The sequence below is a fragment of the Monodelphis domestica genome, chromosome X (genome assembly GCF_027887165.1).
Source record: "Monodelphis domestica isolate mMonDom1 chromosome X, mMonDom1.pri, whole genome shotgun sequence".
NCBI lineage: Eukaryota > Metazoa > Chordata > Mammalia > Didelphimorphia > Didelphidae > Monodelphis > Monodelphis domestica.
Window position 1 is genome coordinate 76,185,441 of NC_077235.1, and position 22,205 is coordinate 76,207,645.

General features: G+C 52.5%; 1 protein-coding gene across 4 annotated transcripts; it reads right to left on the minus strand.

The window, feature by feature from the left end:
* Positions 1–5,612: 5,612 nt before the first annotated feature.
* On the minus strand, positions 5,613–21,897 carry LAS1L (LAS1 like ribosome biogenesis factor). 4 transcript variants are annotated; one of them, XM_056808710.1, is made up of 13 exons: positions 20,710–21,897; positions 16,996–17,121; positions 16,419–16,662; positions 15,737–15,818; positions 15,214–15,423; positions 15,022–15,068; positions 14,480–14,589; positions 14,052–14,137; positions 13,733–13,939; positions 13,046–13,193; positions 12,255–12,661; positions 11,854–12,007; positions 5,613–8,886 (listed from the first exon to the last, which is right to left on the minus strand). In XM_056808710.1, exons 1-13 carry the CDS (start codon positions 21,681–21,683, stop codon positions 8,463–8,465), a joined length of 3,219 nt encoding a protein of 1,072 aa, XP_056664688.1. In that variant the 5' UTR covers positions 21,684–21,897; the 3' UTR covers positions 5,613–8,462. The 4 variants fall into 4 exon arrangements, with proteins under 4 accessions (XP_056664688.1, XP_056664689.1, XP_056664691.1 ...); XM_056808711.1 differs by having other exon boundaries at positions 16,419–16,488; positions 20,710–21,698; XM_056808713.1 differs by having other exon boundaries at positions 5,613–10,630; positions 16,419–16,488; positions 20,710–21,698.
* Between the last annotated feature and the right edge of the window lie 308 nt (positions 21,898–22,205).

Genomic DNA, 22,205 nt, shown 5'->3' on the forward strand with positions numbered 1-22,205 from the left:
GGGGTCCAAGAGGAAGAGATGGCTAGGAGATCATTGGCCAAACCAGGGGGCTTCCATCTGTTACCATCGCAGTCACAGTGATAGCTATGGCCAAAGCATGGCATGGCATGGCCAAGATGGCGCTAACACTAGGTAATATACCAAGAAAGACTCAACAGCAGTCAACATTTAGGGTAGTTTTTTGGTTTTGTTTTCATCTTTTTTGAACCCTTCCCTTTCATCTTAAAATCAAGTAGGAAGGGCTCCTCAATCCCTAATCGCCTCGCCGCACCATTTCAGAGCTTTTTAATTGTATCCCTTGCCCCTTTCAATTCCCTGTCTAGCTCGTGTTTGGCATTGTGGGGAGTCTGTTCCCCAATGCTGTTGACAGATCTCCACTTAGAACAGCAGCTAGCTGGGGTTCCCACCGCAGGTAGGCTTGCATTTGGCCACTGCTACTTTCTGTTTACTGATCCTGGAGACAGAGAGCACCCTGCTTAGCCAATGGGATGAGAGAGTCTTCTTGAAAGCTGTTTCATGGGTCCCTTCAGGGTTGGGGATTAGTCGTTCTCACCACCTAGTCTGACTAGGCCAACTGAAATTATGGTGAGCCTGGAAGAGGAAATTCCCACACTGGGACAAAGCAAGGCTGAATGGCAAGCTATTAAAGAGACCACTAGGTGGTGTCACAGTGCACAGAGCACTGGGCCTGGAGTCAGGGAAACCTTGAGTTCAAGTTTAACCTCAGACACATACCAGTTTTGTGACGACCCTGGGCAAGTCACTTAGCCTCAGTTTCCTCAACTGTAAAGTGGAGATAATAGAACTTGTCTCCCAAGGTGGTCATGAGGTTCTAATGACATCATCATAAAAGGCTTGGCACAAAATAGGTGCTATTTGCTCGATGCTTTTTTCCTTCCTTTGCAGACTCTTCAATTCTTAAGATTTTTTTGATTTCCTAAGTTCTGCTAGCAAATTCATGTTCTGTATTTTTGAACCCAGAACTCTCTCTTCTCCAGACTTCCCTATTTCTCTACCCTATGGCCCATAACTTCCCAAAGAAGCTGGCTGGGATCACCAGGGATGAAGCAGGACCCAAGAGGGTCCATTTCTCTCTTTTGTCAGTCTCATTTTGGGGGATGCATCCCTAGCAGCTACCACAGCACATGGTGCATGGATGGGCCTGGCCCTGTGTTTCTTCTTGGTGTAAGGAGACCACAGTGAAGAACTCCCTCTACCAAGGCAGGCCAGTATTTTCTCAACAACTTTATAAGAAGAGTTAACATTTACAGAACACTTTGCATATTTTCTCTTATTTTATCCTCACCACAATCTAATGAGCTAGGTGCTATTATCCTCATTTTACAGATGACAAAACTGAGGCTGAAAAAGGTTAAATGACTTGCCCAGGATCAGACAGCTAAAAAGTGGGGGGCACTGAATGGTTGATTATATTGCCCAAGGTCGTCACACAGACTCCTCTGTCTTTCTCTTCCTCTCTCTCTGTCTCTGTCTCTGTTTCTCTCTGCCTCTCTTTCTGTCTCCACATCTCCCTCTGTGTGTATCTCTCTGTGTCTCTCACTCTATCTCTCTCTTTCTCTGTTTTTTCTCTGTCTCTCTGTTTCTCTCTCTCTGTCTCTGTCTCTCCCCCCACCCACCCCCGACTCCACCACAACTAAACCAGGCTCTCCAGCATATCATAACAGCTTAACACATGTTAGTTGGTTCATTCGATTACTTTGGCTCCCTTCCTCCACCTGGAGTTAATCCACAAAGATCTCCCAAACCAAGCTTGATCACCACCTTTCTACCTAGGTCTCCCCAAATGTGGGTAATCTCTACTAAGGCAATTGGTGTCCAGAATGGGTACTTTTAGGTATGAGACACCCACACGGAAAATGCAGCTGCTGAAGAGGCCCAGGTGCCAGTGAGCAAGCAAAGAAGCATAAAAACACTCCTGTCATCCACCTGACTGTCCCCAGAAAGATTTCCCCATTTACCTTGGACATGGACTGTCTGAGCCACTGAGAACAAGCAACACAGGGAGAATTGGCAAGATCCCACGAGCTCCCCCAGCTCCCACCCACACATAAACCACATGAATTAGGTCTTTTGTGCCTGATGCTCAATTTAGGTGGGAAGAAGAAAGTAGCCAGGAATTGGGGGTGCAGGGGGTACCCTCTCAGGATTACCATGTGTTTGTCTTCCTGCCCAGAGAGAGCAGTGAAAGGAAGGGAGGGTGACAAGGAGAAATCTCCCATTCTCTCACCCCAATCATCACTCTCTTTACTTCAATCTGAAAAAAAGGCTCAAGGGAAAAGATTTTAAGATCCCAGGGCAGCAGGATTCTGGGGAATCCAGGAAAGGAAGAGCCCAAGTGAATGGAACGGTGTTAACTTTCTTTCTTTTCTTTTCTTTTTCAAAGATTTACCTTTGGTTCCAAGGTAGAAGAGCGATGAGGGTTAGGCAAGGTTGTTAAGTGACTTGCCCAGATCACCCAGCTAGGAAGTGTGAGGCCAGATCTGAATCCAGGACATCCCATCTCTAGGACTGGCTCCATATCCACTGAGCCTCCTGGCTGCACTCCCCACCCCAAACTTTCATAGGTCATAAAGCAAAGTGGTTGCTGATTCTAGGCCAAATATTAGGAGTTCCTCATCCTATCACTGCTTCCCAACAATGGCCATTACCCCGTAATCTCAGCAGACTGATTGAGAAATGGCTCAAATTGATCATGAGCCCCCAATCCCTCCCTTTTGTACCTTCTGAGGACACATAGATTTTGGAGTTAGAAGGAATTTCAGACACCAGCTAGTTAAACCCCCTCATTTTTCTTTTCTTTCAGAACTCCTTACTTTCCATCTTGTGAATGGGTTCCAAGACAGAAGAGTGGTAAGGGCTAGGCAGTGGGGGTTAAGTGACTGGTCATATTTGAACCCAGGACGTTCCATCTCCAGTCTTGGTTCTCAATCCACTGAGTCATCTAGGTACTCCCCAACCAATCCCATCATTTTTCAGGGAGGAACCTGAGGCTGGGATAGGAATGGAAGGATAAATAAGGAAGAACTTATCCAAGGTCACACATGGAATTGTAAATCTACAGCTGGCAAGGAGAGGATGAAGTCTAACTCTCTTCACTTCACAGATGGAGAAACTGAGGCTCAAAGATGGGAAAGTAACTGCTAACCTCATACTATAAGTGACCGTGTGATCATGGATTTATTACATATCACACTACAGGGGCCTACTCTAGGCCTCTTGCTATCTAGGGGATTCTTATCTCCTCCCATAGTTTGGTAATAGACTAGACAAGGTGGTGTGAGCATTTGTGCCTCAGAAATCTGCAAGCTACCAATCAGGACCCTAGCGGGTAGTAGGACCGATGTTACTGATGCAGATTAAACTTTCAAGTATATGTGTTCTTCTCAAAGTACACATTCGTGCCAGAGAACTTGTCAAACTGAATATAGTCTAATTTTGTCCAGCATAGGCCTCCATGACAGGGCATTGAGGTGTCCCTAGCCCCACTAACCCTTCAATATGCTAAGTTAGACATGTGCTATCTGGCCTCATGAATGGAGAGGGGGTCATAGACAAGGCTGACCCTCACCAACCTCAGCCCCTGCCAGGACCTGCCTGTTCCTTAGTGGTCCCAGACCGAGGAGGCACTTCTCCTCAGGGCCATTAGGCAGGTGACCTTCTGGTTTCCATGCTGTAAATCCTCCAAAAAAAGATGGAGTTCTATTCATCAAGTGAGGATCAATGACAGAGCTTACATGTGATATGTGACTGAGTTTGTGACTGACAGCAATTTGACCAGAAGTAGCAGGTCTTCTGAAGTTTGATTCCAGGACCTGGCTTCCTCTCTCTCTTCTGCCTTCATCCAAAGATGCAAGAACTTAGTAGCTCAACTTTTCTGTGTGACCTTGGACAAGTCCTTTCACTTCCCTGGACTTGTTTCCTCCCCTGTAAAATGAGGGGGCTAGACTAGATCCATATTGGTGAACCTATGGCATGCATGCCAGAGGCGGCTGCTCCCCTCCCCCTCTCCACCACACCTGAGGATATTTCTCCCATCACCCATCCCTCTGCTCAGCAGCCCAATGGGAGCAGTTCCTCCCTCCCCTGTCTGTGGTAAGGGGGTGGAAACCACCAGCAATTTAGGATGGAGCTGGATTTGGGCCAAGAACTCCTGAGTTCTAATCCCCACTCTGTGTGACCTTGGCCAAGTCACTTAACTGGCTTTATTTCCTTTTCTGCAAAAGGAGAAAAATTCATTGAAGGCTTCTCCAATCAAGGGGCTCTGTACAGGTTCTTGGCTAGGCTGGGAAAGGTGACCGCATAAACAAGGACTTGTGTGCTCTTCATCTCTGAGGCCTCTCTGGTACACCCCAACACCTACTGAGTACTCCATGGGAGCTCACCTTTCTCCAACATTTTGCAATTCACAAACTGACTCCAAAGGATTGGTCTAGAGCTAGAAGGGCCCTCAGAGGCCAGCTAGTCCAACTCCCTCATTTAACAAGAGGAGCAAACTGAGACTCAGGAGGTGAAGGGACTTGTCCAAGGTCACACATGGGCTCCCAGTTCTAGAGCTGGAAGGGCCCTCAGAGGCCAGCTAGTCCAACTCCCTCATTTAACAAGAGGAGGAAACTGAGACTCAGGAGGTGAAGGGACTTGTCCAAGGTCACACATGGGCTCCCAGTTCTAGAGCTGGAAGGGCCCTCAGAGACCAGCTAGTCCAACCCCCTCATTCCACAGTGAGGGAAATGGAGGCCGAAGGGGAGAAGTGAATTCATAAATGAGTCTAGGGGAAGCAGGATGAGGGAGGTGGAGAAGTAACCTCAGGAAGAGTTTCAGAGTAGGAATAAAGTACCCAGGTCCTGGGTCCATTGGATCCCAGATCTTGAGGTCTACTAGAAGGGCCCTCAAAGGTCAATCAGTTCAACCCTCTCATTGTACAGATGAGGAAACTGAGGCCCAGGGAGGGGATTTAAAGGTCCTGGGGCCTAAAGGGGAATTTGAACCCGAGTATTTCTGACCCTAGGAACTACAGTGCCATACTAAGTTGCCCCTGGCATGCCTGTGGTCACACTGGTAGTGAGTCTCAAGCTAGTTGCTGGGATCCTTCCAACTCCAGGAAGCCTTCCAGAAACGTTTGCCATCCAGCTCATGTCATCACACTTTATCTTCCTGTTTTGGGGTGTTTTGGTGGGAAGATGGCAGAGGATTGTGGGGAGTGTGCATGTGGCAGGGGCTGAACCTGTGATTTCATCATTGTGGGACTTCCAGTGTGGAAACTCCATTGATGCAGATCCAAGTGGACTTCAAGCCATATTCCCTTGCCAGTCAAGACTGGTGGCTATTGCCTCCTCACCCTCAGGCCACTCTCCTTCCTCCATGGATGAGTTGGAGTGGCTGTGTCTAGTCTCCCCTGCCCAAGTCCCTCATACTGGGGTACTTCAGCATCCTTGAGCCCCCAAGGGCTTGTTGGCCAAGTAAAGATTTGCTCATTTCCCATGGTGGCCCCCCATTATCCACGTTTGGGAGCTTCATGATCCCCCTTCTGTCCATCGCCATTCCATTCTGGTGCTGCCCCTGGCTTCGGAATCAAGGCCCCGGCCCCCTCGTCAGCCAGTCAATACACATTTATTAAGCGCCCACTATGTGCTAGGTACTGTGCTAAGCAGAGGGTACAAAGGGAGGGAGAAGGCAGACTCTGCTCCCAAAGAGCTCACAGTCTAATAAAGGGAACAACATAGAAACAACTACAGAAACAAGCTATGTACAAGATCCATCAGAAAGAACCAACGGGGGAAGGAGAGAGTGGAAGGGGCTTGGGAAAGGCTTCTTCTTCTTGTAGGAGGGCTTAGTGTTGAGTTGGGGCGGGGCAGGCAGGGTGGTGGGGGGGCTTTCAACACCAAACAGAGGAGCTTATATTTGATCCTGGAGGCGATAGGGAGCCCCAGGAGTTTATCAAGTAGGGAGAGGGGTCAACATGGTCAGACTTACACTTCAATAAAACCACTTTGACAGCTGAGTGGAGGAGAGAACCTGCACTTCAGGAAAGTTACTTGGACAGCTGAGGACGGCCTGGAGCGGGGGACACACGGGGCAGATCAACCAGCAAGCTACTGCACGACAGTCCAGGTGCGAGATGACAAGGGCCTTTACCAGGGTGGTGGCAGTGTCAGAGGCTAACGGGGTGGGCAGGGCAGGGGTGGGGGGCCTAGACAGGAGATGATATGAAGGTAAAATAGAGAGGCCATGGTAACGGATTGGAATGGAGGAGTGAGAGTGAGGATTGGAGGATGACACCTAGGTTGTGACTTGGAAGATGGTGGTGCCCTCAACAGTAACAGGGGAGTCGGGGAGAAGGGAGAGTTTGGCGGGGAGGGGGCGGGAAGAGATATTGAGTTCAGTTTGAGCCACGTGGAGTCAAAGATGTCCTCAAGACATCCAGTTCAAAATGTCCAATAGGCAATCGGAGATGTGAGACTAGAAGTCGGTTGAGGTTAGGGCTGGATAAATAGATCTGGGACCCATTGGCACGGGAGCTGGCCGGGTCCCCAAAGCAAATTTGGCGAATGGGACAAGAGGGCCCAGGGAAGAGCTTTGGGAGGGGAGGGGAGGGGAGGGGAGGGGGATCACCCACAGTGAGTGAGTAGGGGTAACCTGGAGGAGGATCCAGAAAAAGAGACCAAAGAAGGGGGAAGATGAGAACCAGGAGAGGACGGCATCCCAAAAACCTAGAGAAAAGAACATCGAGGAGAAGAGGGTGGTCAACAGTGTCAAAGGCTACAGAGAGGGCAAGAAGGATGAAGATTGAGAAAAGGCCATTGGATTGGACAGTTAAGAGATCACTGGTAACTTTGGAGAGAGCAGTTTTGGTTGAATGATGAGGTCAGAAGCCAGACCGTAGAGAGTTAAGAGAGAGGAAAGAAAGTGGAGGCACCTATTGTAGACAGCCTTCTCAGGGAGTTTGGCCACAAAAGGGAGGAGGGGTACGGGATGTGAGCTAGCAGAGATGGATGGGACAAGTGAGTCTAGGGAGAACAAGGGAGACATGGGGAGTGGGGAGAGGGACTGGTAGACGGGAGACTAAAGGTAAGGGAGGGTGGGGATGACAGAGGAGGCAATCTGCTAGAGGAGAGGGCATGGAGCGGGATCACTTGGGCATGTCGAAGGCTTTGCTTTGGCAAAGATTAGGGCCACCTCAAAATGTGAGACATGGGTGAAGTAGAAGATAGTGGCAGAAGGCATCTGAGTGATAAAGAGATAAGGAAGAGGGGAAGAAGAGGGAGCTCACGGTAAATGGCCTCAATATTTCTAGGAAAATATGAGGCAAGGCTCTCAGCTGAGAGGGAGAAGGGGAGGAGAGGAGGAGAGGGGGGACCCACGGGAGATTTGAGGAGGGGCAAAAGGTTTGGGAGGGCCGCTGTGGAGAGTGAATCAATTGGGGAGGCGTAAAAGGATCGCCCAAGTAGCAGTGAGGGCCCAATCGAGGTTACGTAACAAATTTGTCGTGGACCCAGTCGGCACGGTTTTCTCCACTTTTGTTCAGCAGCACGTTGTGTGGGAGTGAAGGCAGCAGATGGTGGGAGTGATTCAAGGCTGAGGCTTGGTGGGGCAAGATTGGTTCTATAATAAGGGGGCAAGGGACTTGAGGGAAGAGGGCAGTGTAGAGTTGAATTGGTTCACCAAAGGGAAGATGGAGAAGGGTTGAAGTGTAGCTAGTGCAGGGGCGATGGCCTGGGAAAGAGTCAAGGGGTTGAGGGATTGGAGGTCACAGTATGAATGGAGGAACAAGATGTGAGGTGGTGACAAGACGGGGAGAGATGGAATGACAACAGATTGTGATCCAATGAAGGATTTTTGGCGGTCATGACCATGGACATGGCGAGTTTATGGGTGATGGCAAGAACGAGGGTGTGGCCATCTCTGTGTGTGTAGCTGAGGTGGGGTGGAGGAGTAGGCCATGAGAAATGAGTTAAATCGAGAAACGGGTGGGACGGGTGGGGCGGGCGTTTCAGGGAGTAAGTTATCACTGTATGTATGTTGCAGTCCCCTGAGAGGACAGGAGGAGCCAAGGAGAACAAAGTGGGGGGCCAAGCTCTGAACTCATCCATGAAGGAGGGAGTGGCCTGGAGGGTGGTAGGCAAATGGCTACCACAATCTTAATTGGGTGGCAAATATGGAGTGAGTGAACCTCATGGGAGGAGAAAGGAAATTAGTGAGCGATGGAGGTAGAGAATGAGTCTGGAATTGGCCACGGAGAGTGAGGAATATCCCAACTCCCCTGCCTCGACCAGTGAATTGTGGGAATGAAAGTGCATCTAGTGCCAGGGAGGCTATGTTGTTGGGAGGGAGGCAGAAGATGGAAGGAGCGCAAAAGGAAAAGATTGAAGACAAAAAAAGCAAGGTTGCCGCCTAGCGAGCGGGGATTGCAGAGAGCACAGTGGGCTCTCTAAAGCTGGGCAGCTTTAGAGTTGGTCATCAGAAGGGCGGGGTTTGACCGGAGGGAATACGAATGTGGGAGCGGACAGAGGATAGCGAGCACGCTTGAAGTTTTTCCGGGGGTTCACAATCACAGGAACCCGGATAGAGAGACTTTCTCCTAGCTCTCTGCGAGGAGGAATGTGGCGCTCAATGATGACATCTGGTTCGTCGTCCGAGTCATCTTCCACCGTGATGCAGGTGATCTGGGCGGATGAAATGGTGCGCTTTCCCCATTCCCTAAAGGCAGGATACTGGTTCTCGGAACGGCGTTTCCGCGTTGCCTTCTCTGACCGGAGAGGCGGCATGGCGGGAAGGTGTTTTTCTTGTCCCACCTCTGATGTCTTGCCAAACCCAAAACTTGGATTACTCCCACCATCTGCCGACTGTGCTCCTATTCCCATGCTCATGCTGCTGAGAAAATCACAAAATTGTGTTGACTGGTTCATCCACAAATTTGTTACATCATCTCAACTGGGCCCTCACTGTAGCAAGGCAATCAATCATTCTACACCTACCTAAAGGATACAGTATATCAGCTACTTCAAACCCTTTCAAGACTCAAGGCTTCAAAGGCATTTCCACCCTGAGCTGGGAATCTTGCCTCATACTTCACCAAAATGACCAACTGAAGGCAGAATGCCAGGGCTGGGAGGGACTTTAGCACAGTCAACAAAGAAGTGGGAAGGTGCCCCAAACAAATGGGTGTCACAGCTGGGAGAAGGAGGCTTAGAGCCCAGTGGTCTGGGTCTGGTGAATTGGATACAAGATTTCCTTAACTCTTCTCACTTCTCATGGCTCAGAGTCCCCACCCAAGAAACTTGGGCAAACAATCATTCCCCACCCCCCAGTAACCAGACACTTGCAAGCACACAGTCACATTTCAGTTTTATTCAATGGAAGTGAACAAAGGAGAGAATTTTGAAGGAGCCCCTATTAGTTCCAATCATACTGATAAATCCCAAATCAGAGAACAATCCTGGCAGGGGGCACCTTACCCACCGGCCTGTTCTCACCAAGCTGGAAGCATGAATGAGAACAGGGGTATGCTTTTCTCCCCATCTGCATGCCATGCCTTGGGGCTCTCGAGGGAGGGGAGCTACTGGTACAATAAACACACAGGAGAACGGGGTGGGGGTCAGTCAAGCCTTGGGGATTACTACTGAGGTACAGGTTAGGTTCTAACTTAGGAATCTGAAACTTGGGTACAGAAGCAGGAGACCCTACGAGGTCCTGGGGAAGCATAGAAGGAGAGGCCTAGGAATCCCCTTTGCAGCACTGTTCCTCAAGAGGTTGGTCCAAGAGGCCATAGGACGTAGCACTAGGTTAGGACATAGCATTAAGTCAGTAAGTAAGTAAGTGAGTAAGTCAATCATGAGTCAGTAAATGAGTAAGTGAGTAAGTAAGTGAGTAAGTAAGTAAGTGAGTGAGTAAGTAAGTAAAGGATCCCTTCTGCTTAGCTGGCGCTGGACGGTACGGTGAGCAAGAGTAGGCCCCTCTCTGCGAAGCAGAGAAAAGGAAGAAGAGATGGAAAATGTCAGTGCCCTCCCTGCTGGGGCATCAGCATCAACCAGTAGGGTCCAAGGCAGCAAGGACCCAGAGATGCTAGGGGCCCACAGCCTTCCTTAATGGAAGGACAAAGTGCCGTGGAACATGCTCAAGATGCTGAAGGGCTGTCTGCTTGGCCCCACAGGGCAGGACCAGGAGAACTGGCCAAGGGGCGAGGCAGAACTGGGCTAAGGGCCTGGGCCCCGCCCCGGCAGTGGTAAGCCCACAACTCGAAGTGGGATGACTATATTTCTCAGGAGCGCTGCTGCAGAGGGGATCCCTGGGCCGGGGGGTCCTTTTCAGTCCCCCGACCCGGGCCAGCTCTAGGAGGACCGCAGGCCAGCCGGCCTGTGCTGCATATCAAGGGGGAGGCGGGGTTTATTTTTTTTTTCTCCACAAAAAAATACAACCAACACTAAGCGAAGTCAGCTGAGGTGGGCACCTTGGTTTCCAGTGCTTGTGGGGAAGGGGGAGTGTCTGCACGGAGGGGAAAGGGGAACCCTTCCCACCCTCAGGTTAGAACAACTGGATGTTGCCTTTGAGGCTATGTAGCTCATTCTGGGTCCACAGTGGGCCTTCCATGTTGGGGATTCTCAGGTCCAGGGAACTGGGGAGAGAACAGACGCTTCAAGCTTAGGGTGGGGTGGGGTGAGGGCCGGACCCAACCCAATTCAAGCCATCCCAAGGTGGCCCAAGTTGTCTCAGGAACCAGTGGGCTGGCTGGCTGGCTAGCTAGCACCTCATTGGAGGCCTTCAGGCAGAGCCTGGATGACCGTCTCCTAGAGAGTCCCTGCTCAGGTCAGGGTGCAAACCTCTGAGGACCCCACTAGTTCTGCTACCAACTACATGACCCGAGGCTGCGTCCTAAGAGATGACAAATAACCGAGGACTTGGGGAAGACTTAGCTGAGCTGATGCATAGAGAAGAAAGCCCGACTCGGGAGAGCAATCAAAACCATGACCTAAATCACCATGGGGCCAGGGACTAGACCTGGGACTTCACTGGGGCAGGGAACTCTTCCAGGAGGAAACGCCCTCCATCTACTCTTGTGCAACTTGGCGCCTACTCTGCAACTGAGCCTCTTAGAGAGCTACCTAGAGGTTCGGTGACTTGCCCACAGCCAGCCTGTGTCAAGAGGTGAGCCTCGAACGCAAGGCTTCCTTCCAAGTCTCTGTTATGCCACGCTAAGGAAAGGGCTAACAGGGAGCCCAGCTCCGAATGCTTGTCACGAACAACCTCGGTCCGAGAGAACAAATGACAACAGACTTCCCTCTTCTCAGTAGAGGTGGGGGGCTAGGGGTGAGGAATGTGGCATACACCGTCAGACTCAGCTGCTGTATCAGTCAGTTTGACTTAACTGGTGTTCTTTGTTCACACTGGGGAGGGGGAGGAGGAAGGATATACTGACAAATGTCTGTGTTTTAGAACAAAAGGCGCCAACAGAACATCAAAAGTAAAATCCTAAGTTGTGGAAGAGCCCTTTGAGAGTGAGCCTCTCTCTTGTTTACAGAGGAGGCTCCTCTTTTTTACCCAGGAGGAGGAGGAGCCACCGTCCAGGTGGACCCCGGCAAGGCCGGCCTGACTGTGGCTGCTCCTCTGTCTCCTCTGGCCCAGAAAGCCACCCTGGAGGGCCAGGCTGTGTCCCCAGCTCATGGATGCCCGAGGCACCTTGAGGCCTTCAATGGGCGGGTGGGGGACAGGGGGGTTTGGGGGCAGGGGACACTGAATTTCCCACATGGTTTTTCCCAGGGAGAAGAGAATGGCTCTCTGGCTGCCTCTAGTCTCTGTGCCCACCAGAAAAGGAAGCGGGGCTGAAGAGAGATAACTCACCCGAATGCCGAAGTGTGAGGCAGATCAGGGTCCTCGTTGATCTGCGGCTGGTCCAGGACAGAGATCAGGGTGTAATTATCCACCATCAGCTCATCAGGGTCATCAGTCTGGCCTGGGATCTTGCCCAGGGGCAACTCGCTCCAGTTTATGTCATCTGAAGGAGAGGGATTAAAGAGTTGGAGCTACAAGGATCTTGGAGGCCCATCCTCTCATTTTACAGATGTGGAAACCGAGGCAGAGACAGGCAAGGTGGGGAAAGGCTCTGCTGTCTCATGGAGTCTCCCAACCAGAGAAAAGTGACTTTTCCCTCTTGTGTCTTACCCAGCACTTTCTGGGCAACTTGTCAGGGTGAGTCATGAGCAAAGTGTGCCAATGCCTGGGCTGTGACCGGGGCCCCTTACCTAAGCACAGTTGCCATGGGGAGCCCTCCAAGCCGGCCTGCTTTTGAGCCAGCATCTCTGGAGTCTCCTTCAGGACGACCTCCTTCATCTGTATTGGGTCTGGATCCACCTCCATCACCTCGGGGTCGGAGGAATCATCCGACTCGGTCTCTTCTTCCTCCTCCTCCTCCTCATCTTCATCCTTTTCGCCTGGCTGGCGATTCTTCCCCTTCTCCATCAGGAGGGCCTGCTTCACCTGCCACTGGAGGTGCTCCAGGGTGTAGATGGGGGGCCTGTCCTGGGAGCTGGTCCCTTCCCAGGGCCTATCACTAGTAGCGGGGTTCCCGCCCTGGGTGTAGATGGTGCAGAGACACATGAGCTTCTCCTGGGAGTCCAGGGGGAGCTGTGGTTCCATGGCCTTGAGGACCCTGGGCACAAGGGTGGAGGGAGAAAGATGTTCAGGCAGTGGCCAGCCTACGGTCTCCTTGCCCCAGCCCTCTATGGGAGAAGGTGGGACATAATCCAGAAAGGAGAGGGGTGCTAGTGAGCGAGCAAAGACCTCAGGTAGCCAACCCTTCATTTTTTGCCACTCTGAGGGGCTGCCTGGGGCCCAGAGCCCTTTGGTCCCTTCTCCAATGAACATTTTAATTGAAGGAAAAAAGAAACCCTCCATTCAGAAAATCAAGATGTCACCACTGGGAGTTTGACTCTTGGCTCCCAAACTTAATCCATTTGACCTTGGATAAGTCAGTGGCTTCTCTGGGCTTCCCCACCCCAGCTTGGCTGCCAATCTGATGCCATTTGGAACTTACAGCTGGAGGAGGTGGGGACTAGCCCAGCAGGCGGCATCCAGGCAGACATCAAGCAGTTGAGACCAGTTCAAGGAGAACTTGCGGGGTCCTATCTTCCAGCTCTTACGGACTGACCTCTGGCTAGAGGTGAGGCGCTTCTGGCAGGGTCCTGAGGAGAAAGAGAGATCCTGGTGCCCTCCTTAGCCCCCAAACCCTTCTCTCCAGCCCACTGTGGCCCTCTGGGCTAACAGAAGGATCCCCTGGAAACCAATGACCTTTCCACCCAGATCTCATTTAGTTCCTTTCTACTTGGAGAAATACTTTCGTCAGAGAAGTCCAGAGAGGCTTCCTAGGCACTACACAGCCAGGGTAGGGCAAAGGCTGCCTCCAGGTCTCCATTTACTAGGTAATAGCATGTAATTATCGTTATCCAGCTATCTGGGGCTCATTCCTCACCAGACTACCCTTCATGAGGGCAGGCACTTGTTCCTACCTAAGCTCTAGTAAAGGTGTACTTGAGGGAATTCAACCATGGGTGAAAGCACTGCCTGGAGCCTCTAGGAGAGAGGCTGAGTTCAAGGGTGGGGAGGGGTTCTCCATGCCCCATGGCATCTGCTTAGAAAACGTGTGGGATGGCACAAGAGGAGAGTCTGAAAGAAGGGGAAGGGAGCAAAGAAAAGGCAGCCAGAGCCAGCCTCTATCCCTCACCAGCTGGGGTATAGACCACCACAAGCTCATTGATCCAGCTGATGAGGTAGACCGGACGGATCCCAGTGTCAGCACAATCCGGAAGGGTCCTGAACATCTTCTCCAGGAGTTCCTGGATGAATGGCTGGGAGTGCAAGCCCTTAATCAGGGGCTGCCAGAACTGGGAGAAGGCCCGGGGCATCAGCAGGTTGACCAGATTTGGGGCTTCTAATTGGTGCAGAACAGGAGAAAGAGAAACAGAGGTCAGGTCACATCACCTGCTAGTAGTGGGGTCTGAAGCCGAAACCTCCCCAGTGCTCCTGGGCCCCCAAGCCAGCACCTGTGGGGTGGATCTTCAGAGCCTCCAGCTGTTCCATTGTGGGGATGAGGAAACCCTCCTCCAGCAGGATGTTCATCACAAAAGTTCTGCAAGAGGAAAAACCGAACAGGCTCAGCAATATAGGGGGGAACCTTTGCAGTGATACCCCCTGGCCCCTTTCTAGTAGTTCTCTCCTGTTTCCCCAGGCAACCTTCTGAAGAGGAAACACGTTCAGGTTCTGAGCACCCATTTCCCACCTGGACTGTTCCTCAAAACCTCTAGTGAGAAGTCACGCCCCCTCCCCAACCCTTTGGGGGAAGGTTTCAATTCAGAGGCCTCAGAGGCCCTTCAATCCCTTTAGTTTAAAGATAAGGAAACAGACCCAGGAAAGGAAGTGCGAAAGAAACTGGACTTTGCACCCAAGTCCCCCACCCCCTGACCCCTCTTACTGGTTCTCCTTGGACAGTTTCTTCAGGCGGCCCACCAGGCGTTCCACCTCTCGGATAGATTTGGTCGATGCCTTGACGGCCTTGGGTAGCTGTCTGGAGCGGCGAAGCACCTGTTGGCAGAGAGGAACCAGCTCAGAGAGCTTCTAGGGGGTGAGCCCTGGACCATGGGCTATAGCTCCAGCTTCCCAGGGCCAGAGCTCAAAGGGGATTTGAGCAGCTCTCCACAAAGAAAGGAGCAGCCACACAGGAAGTGCCTGGGGGCTTGGAAACCACTGTGGTGGCCAATGTTGGCTAGTCACTGATTTTAGATAGGCCTTTTGGGCACGTAGAAAGTAGAAGAAAGGAGGAAACAGCTAGAACTCCTCCCTTAAAGAAAAGAGGCAGCCAGTGCTCCTCCCCACCGTCTAGTTCTTTCCATGCATCAAGGGTCCGACTTCTGCTGCTGGCTCCCTCCTCAAGCGCTGGCCCAATCCAGGGGCTGCCGGACAGTGTCTCCTCTTGGGATGGGAGGCGACATGCCTCAGGGACACAGGTTTACCTACCTTAAACTGTTGCTCTCCGTAGGACAACAGCGCTTTCCGGATTTTGTCTAAAGAAAGAAAAAAAGACCAAGGGTCAGATTACTTGTGGCCTAGAGCCGCCCCAAGGAGGTGCCTGGGCCTGTGGGATCCAGTGGAAAGATGACTGAAGGGGGCACAGGACAGTCTAAGTTCTCCCCTCTGAGCCACACATACCTTGTAGGTCCTTTTCCTTCTGAGCCTCTTCAGAGAGGGGCTCCTCCTCTGGGGTCTCCTCGTCCGCGTCGAACTCTTCCACAATCTCCACCTCTTCTCCATTCTCTATCTCCCGGATATGCACCCCCGAATCCCAGGGCTCACCCAAGTTATTCCCCAGCTGTCGGCACCAATAGGTCCGACGAAGCCACTCCAAGACGAATTCACACCCTACAGAAGGAAATGCGAATGGCCATGGGCTCATCAGGCCATGCCTGGGTGGGGCAGGGACTGGAAGGAGGGGAGGGCTGCCATTAAGCAGTCCCTAAAGCCCAAGCCCAACCACAAAGCAAGTAGAGCAGGCAGCTGTGCCCCTTAGAAATATTCCCACAAGGAAGCCCTGCAGCCCTCTCTCCTCTAAAAACGCGCGCAGCCCACAAGCAAATAAAAGCATCCACCCACCCACCTCCCAAAGCGCCCTGCGCTAACTCACTAAGGCCACATGCACTAACCTAGCACCCACTGCCAAAGCAGCAAATGTTACCTCTCCTACATGTATTCAATCGAGGAAGGTTCCTATGAGTCAGATTGTGGCGAAGGTTTACAATCCACTCAGGGATGTGCATCTGTGCCAGAGAGAGATAAGGAGAGACAAGAGACGGGGAAAGAAGGCCAAAGGGGGAGAGGAAGGAAAGAGAAGAAACACAGAGGAAAGGAAGGGAGGGAGGGAAAAAGTAGGGCGGAAAAAAGAAGGGAGGGGGAGATGGCCCCAGAGCCATGTTACCCACTGGAATTAGAGTACTCTCCCTTCCCAAGAACCTTGGCTTCCTCCCAATGAGACCCTGCTTTGGCAGCTTTCCTGAGAAGAGTTGCCTGCCTAGGCACACTCATCCTTGGGCACCTCTTAGCCCAGGAAGGATCACCTATCTGTTTACACACTACCGTGTGAAATAGCTGCCCTTCTAGTGTGTTGTTTTCCTCTTCCCTTTACCCTCCTTTGCCGGTAAAACCAAGAAAGAGCAGTCTTGCTTCCTCACTGTGCCAAGAACATTACAACGGAGTGGGTCCTCCTCTCTGGACAGTAAGTTCCTGACTCTAAAGAGAAGCGTGTTCCCCGTCCCTGGAAGGCTTCCAAAAATGGTTCGATGATCTTATCCACATCAAGAAGGTTAGGCAGATCTTCCTGTTCTGGGTGCCTCTGACCCCACCCTGCATGTGTCACCTACCTCATGGGCCAGACGTCTCAAAGGAATGTTGATAATCTTTTGCTTTGGTTCAGTGATAATATTCACAAATCTATCGGGGGAAGAGAGGATGCCATGATGAGACTTCTGCTGGACTTGAGGGGAGAAGCCATTTAGGAGGCCCCCGCAATAGTCCTGCTGGGAAGGGCTGAGGGGCTGGACGAAGGAAGGGAGAGGAAAGAGTGGAGAATGGCTCGGTGGCTGCAAAACCTGAGTGACTGGTGTCCTGGACAGAGAAAGGCAAGTTTGGAATGGGGAGGTCAGAGAGAAGGAGTTCTGTTTCCAACATGCTGGAGATGGAGATGGAGATGGCGATGGAACAATAAAGACATCAATGGTTACTCATGAGAGAATGGATTCACTTGGCTGGATGAGGGGAGATGGGAAGAAGGAGAGAGAGGTGACAGGGAAAAGTGACAGTTTGGAGCAGGTCCACAATGAGCAGGGAGGCCAGGGTTTGGAGGGAAGACCTGGTCATGGGACACAATGGCACAAAAGAGAGACTAGAAATATCAATCTGAATTCATTCTCCAAGGGAGCTGGCTCCCCTGGGGCTTACCTGACCAGAGCCATTCCATAGAGGAGCACAAGTTCCTGGGAGCCCAGGGCTGAAGTCTCATCCAAAAGTTTGCAGAGCACCAAGTCTGTGGTGCAGGCCACGGCCAGGGGCAGGTTGTTGCTGCACCTGAAAAATTAGAATCCATGAGAGCAGCTCCCCCCAGCGACGGATGGACAGGACTCAGGGCGCAGGCGCGCTCCTCCCTCCCTCCCTCCCCCCCTCCCTGAGAGCACCTAAATTGCTCATGGTTTTTGCTCTTCTTCTCCAGAAGGGGAGCCAGAGAGAAGAGAAGCGATGTCCAAGGCAGTGATGCTTGGTTGCTAAGCAACCTTTGGTTGTCATGGGAACTCACTCCCAGACCAGGGATTAAGGCAGAGAAAGAACAAATGGGGGGGGGGGTGGGTGGAGGGGGAACAGGGAGGGGGGCCTCTGCAGATGGGCACAGAGAAGGAAGGTTTCCTTTACATTTCCAATGGCTGCCCATCTCTGGGCCCCCTGGCAGCCATTTTAACTGCGTCTCCTACAATTCAATTCTGCTTTGTACATGGAGGGGGGCTGGACCCAGGTCATTTCTAAGGTCCTAAACGGGGACTCTCTTAAGGCTACACCTCAGACAAGCCTCTCCCTGGCAAAACTGGCCCTAAGATTGCATTCTTAACAGCTTACTCAATGGCATTCACTGGTGAGCTATGTGGCTCTTAGCTTCTAAGGATTACCTCTTTGTACCTCAGTTTCCCCCTCTGGCCTTTGAGATCCTTTCTAATTTCAGAGCCAAATCAGAGCACTGAAGCTGGAAAGGATCTCAAAGGCTACAGGGGGGAAACTGAGGCACAAAGAGGTAATCCTTATAAAGGCTACAAAGCTAGCCAGTAAATGTCAGAGTTGACACTTTTTTTAACCTTACTTTTTCCCTCAGGTAAAAAGGCCACCCTCTTTTCACTGTACCAAGCTGTTAAAATCATTACCTTTTGTCATCACCCAGGCTAGAAATCTTTTTGAACATTAGGGTGGATCAGATGGATGAAGTGCCCTCCTTCTTCACCTCTACCTTCCGGAATGCCAGCTGCTTTGCCAGCTATTAGTGGTGTAATGCTAAGATGCAGGAGGGTAAATATTCAAATCCTGCCTCTGACACTTCCCTAGAACTGCCTCATCCCTGGCAAGTCACTCAACTACTGAGCCTCAGTTTCCCCATCTGTAGCCCTTACTGAGGTATCTGTAAAGAGCTTTGGAAATCAAAGAAATAGGAATTAGTATCTGTTTATACAGCTTTGACAGCTTACAACAGCCCTCAGGCTTCTGGAACAGCCTGTAAATTACAGTTAATTATGTGAACCTGTTGCCTCCCCAGACAAAATGTCAGCTATAGGACAGCAGGGTGTGTTGTGGTCTTGCCTTTGCACACTGTCTAGCCTTAAGAGAAAGGAAGTATGGCACATGAAATTTGGAGTAAAAAGGCAGGGGTTCAAATCGCAATCTCTATTTCTCACCACTTGAGTGAGCCTGGGCAAGTCAGTTATCTACTCAGGGTCTCAGTTTCCTCCTCTGTAAAGTGAGAGGACTGGACTAGCTGTTTGGATCTCTCTGCCATGCATTCCTTCTCCAGGAAGTTCCTAATGGGACAGTCTCCTGAACCTGCCAGCCAGAATCTGCTGGGTGCGCCTGTCAGTACCCTCTGCCCCTCTGGGCAGCTCCATGGCTTTGGGGTTTCACTGAACCCTCTCCATCATCTCTTATCCTAACTGTCTCCAACCCCACCTCTTGGTCTGTCAGCTCCTTGAGAGAGATTGTGTTTGGGTTTTTTGTGAGGATTGTGTCTGCTCTTTTTTATACCTGCATCCCTTGGTAAAAAGCAGCCCGTTAATAAATGTTTATTGATTGATTGACTGGATGGCTTCTGAGATCTCTTCCAGCTAGAGACAGCTAGGATGTGTGTGACCTGGGGCAAATCCCTTCACCTCCCTTTCTGAAAATGAGAGGAGTGGGCTCTCTGGTTTTCAAGACCTTTTCCATCACCAACATCTCTAGATTAGCATATGAAATATTTACCAGTTAATTTACCAGTTAAGGGTAGGCAGCTCAGTTGGGAGGGGGGGAGACACAGGCAGAGATGGCGCAGGTTGCTTTTGGGAAGATGGGAGGGGGCGCAGTGCTCACTGCCGCATTGCAGATGCTGGCAAGGTCCATCTTTAACTTGGGCTAGGTAGGACAAAGAAGGAGGCAAGCCTGCACGCAGGGACCAATCAAGGATTTAAGGAGCCATTCAAAGCCCACCACCACCTGTGGTGAGGTGGGGGGCTTCTTTGTCTCTACTTTGGGGGATCCAGCCAAGATGGCGCAGCCTAGGGGTGGAGGAGAGCAGGCGCAAAATCAGGGGAGGGGGGATTAGCTCAGATGGAGAAGGATGACATCAGGCTGTAGTTGGAGCATGCGGGGTACAGCTCTGCGCAATGCTGCATTGCAGATGCTGGCCAAGTCCATTTTGAATATGGGCGGGTGGGACAAAGGAGGGGACAGGGAACAACCAGAGATATAGGGGGGTCCTTCACTCCCCCACAGCCTTTGAGGGGATGTTCCTTTGTCTCTACTTTGGGGTTCAGGTCTGCATCGGCGCTTGGTACAGGTGGGAGGAGGGAGGAGTTGGGGTAGCTTAGACGGAATGGGGCGGGGTTTGGGCAGAGATGACATAAGGCTGCTTTTGGGGCATGCGCAGTACTGTTCTCACTGCGGCATTGCTGCACTGCAGATAGGCAGGGTCTAAGAGCGGATGGGCCAAAGTTGGGGGCGGGCCCTCGGACAGAAACCAATCAGTGGTTTAAGAGGCCATTCACACCCCCTCCCCTTGGTCCTGGCTCTCTCAGTGTGTATGGAGGGGGGGGGGGGGCTTCTTTGTCTGCTTGGAGACAAGGCCAAGGCCCAGGTGGGGGGGAGGGAGGAGGAGGAAGATCAGTTGGGAGGGGGAGTAGTTAGAATAGAGGAGGGGTGGGTTTGAGGAGGGATGACATAAGGCTGATTTTGGAGCATGCGGAGTACAATCCGCACTGCGGCATTTTTGATACTGGCATTTTATAATATGGGCAAGGTGGAACAAAGGAGGGGGCGGGGTCCTCAGACAGATACCCATTAGAGATTTATGGAGTCGTTTGCCCCCCAAAACCCTTAGCGAGTGGGGGGGCTCCTTTCTCTCCATTTTGGGGGTTCAGACTTGGATTGTGGGCTGGGGGCAAGCCCAAAACCCAGATGGGGGAAGGGGAAAGACTAGATGGGATGGAGAAGTGTTTTGGAGAGTGGGGGGTGTGTGTGTGTGTGCGAATTTAGATAGAAATGACCAGAAAGGTTGCTCTTGGGTGGATTTGGAGTACAGAGTGTACTGTAGCCGCTGGCAAAGTCCATTGTTACTTGGGCGGCGTCTAACAAAAAAACGGGGGCCCTGGACGGGGATCGACGAGATTTCGGGAGCCGCACCCCCCCCCCTCACCCGTTTAGGAGGACATTAGCCTCCTTTTGGGCATTCGATCGAAGTCCCCCGGCGCGCGCCAGCCCACAATAGGTCCACCCAGCCTACTCCGGCCCTGCCTTTGCCCCAGGTCCCGATTCGGCGGCCCCTCCTCGCCTCCCCGCCCGCCCGCCAGCCCGCCTAACTGCCTGCCTGACTCCCCCGCGCCAGCCAGTCGGCCTTTCGGCCCGGGGCGCGCCCCCCGGCGGCTCACTCACCTGCTTTTCCAGGCAGACACACGGTTGAGCGCGTGGCGCTGTAGCTCGGGGTCCTGGCAGAAGAGATAGACCATGACCTGCTCCCACTCGGCTTTGCTGCGCCAGGCGACCACATTGCGGCTGGCCACCTGCATGGTTTCCACTTTGGGCTCCTCGGTTGGCCGTGGCCGCGGCCGCGGCCGCAACGGTATCAGGGGGGGCGGTGGCGGCAGGGGTGCCGAGGAGGTACTGGGGATAGCCGCAGCGGCGGCAGAGAAGGAAGCAAAGGTGGAAGAAAAGGTGGAAGAAAAGGTGGAAGGAAAGGTGGAAGGAAAGGAGGCGGCAGCCGCCGCCGACTCGCTCCTTTTTGGGCGCTGTCGTCGTACCCCGGAGGGTCCGGCCACAGGGGCCCGGTAGGGCCCCTCGTCCTGTTTCTGCATGCTGGCCAGCGAGCTAGCTGTCAGCAGTCGCTTCACCCAAGACGGAAAGATGCCTTCCTCTGTCCAGGGCAGATCTAGCTGGCGCTTGACTCCGCCCCGCTTTTGGCTCCTCCCCGGCCTTCGCAATAGCAAGGACTGCGGCAACTGCAGGCCCCGCCTCCGCTCCTGCGCTCGGCCCCTCCCTCGCCTCAATCCCAGTCGAAGCCTTAGCCGCCTCCACATTCTCCGCCCCTGCTCCTGCACCGAGCCCCGTCCTCGCCTCAGACGCAGTTGGAGGCGCCAGCGCAGGCGCCGCCACCAATGGCAACAAACGAACCGCAGCCATGCCTTCCTCCGGGCCTTGCGCCTCTCTTCAGGCCTGAGAGCTGGAGGAGGCGGAGGCGGGGGCGGCGGAGGCTCGAGGAAGGCTGGTGTGCGACGCCGGCGGCGCCGCCGCCGCCGCGGTGGGACCGCGCAAAATCCAGGGACCAAGCACACTTCTCTATAAAGGCCTGTTGAGCCAGAACCAGAGCCCGAGCCTGGGTTGGGGCTAGTTGGCCCCTCAGGGAACACCATGGTGGGCCTACCAAGGCCTCCCTACCTGAGAGTCCCTGTTCTTAGACCTCAGTGTTCACCTCAGTAAGAAGGGGCAGTTGTCCTAGCTGGCCGTTGTATACCTGGGTGACTTCCCTAAGCCTCGGTTTACTCCTCTGTAAAAAAAAGAGGGGATTTGGCTAGAGGCAGTTCTTCCACTTCCAGAGCTTGCGTGCCTAACTGCGTGACCTTGAACAAGTCACTTCCCTTTCCTAGGTCTTGACTTCCTGTCAGTGAGGAAGGAAGTCAAGAATTCTGAGGTCACTTCCGGATCTACGGGCGCTTCGGCTCACCTTTGTTCAGTCTCCCCCAGACTTCGTGCCCCAACCTTGGTGTCTCTAGGAGTCCTCTCTTGGATTTAATGATTATTACCATGGGGGGCAGCTGGGTAGCTCAGTGGATTGAGAACCAAGCCTAGAGACGGGAGTCCTAGGTTCAAATGTGGCCTCGGACACTTCCCAGCTGTGTGACCCTGGGCAAGTCACTTGACCCCCATTGCCTAGC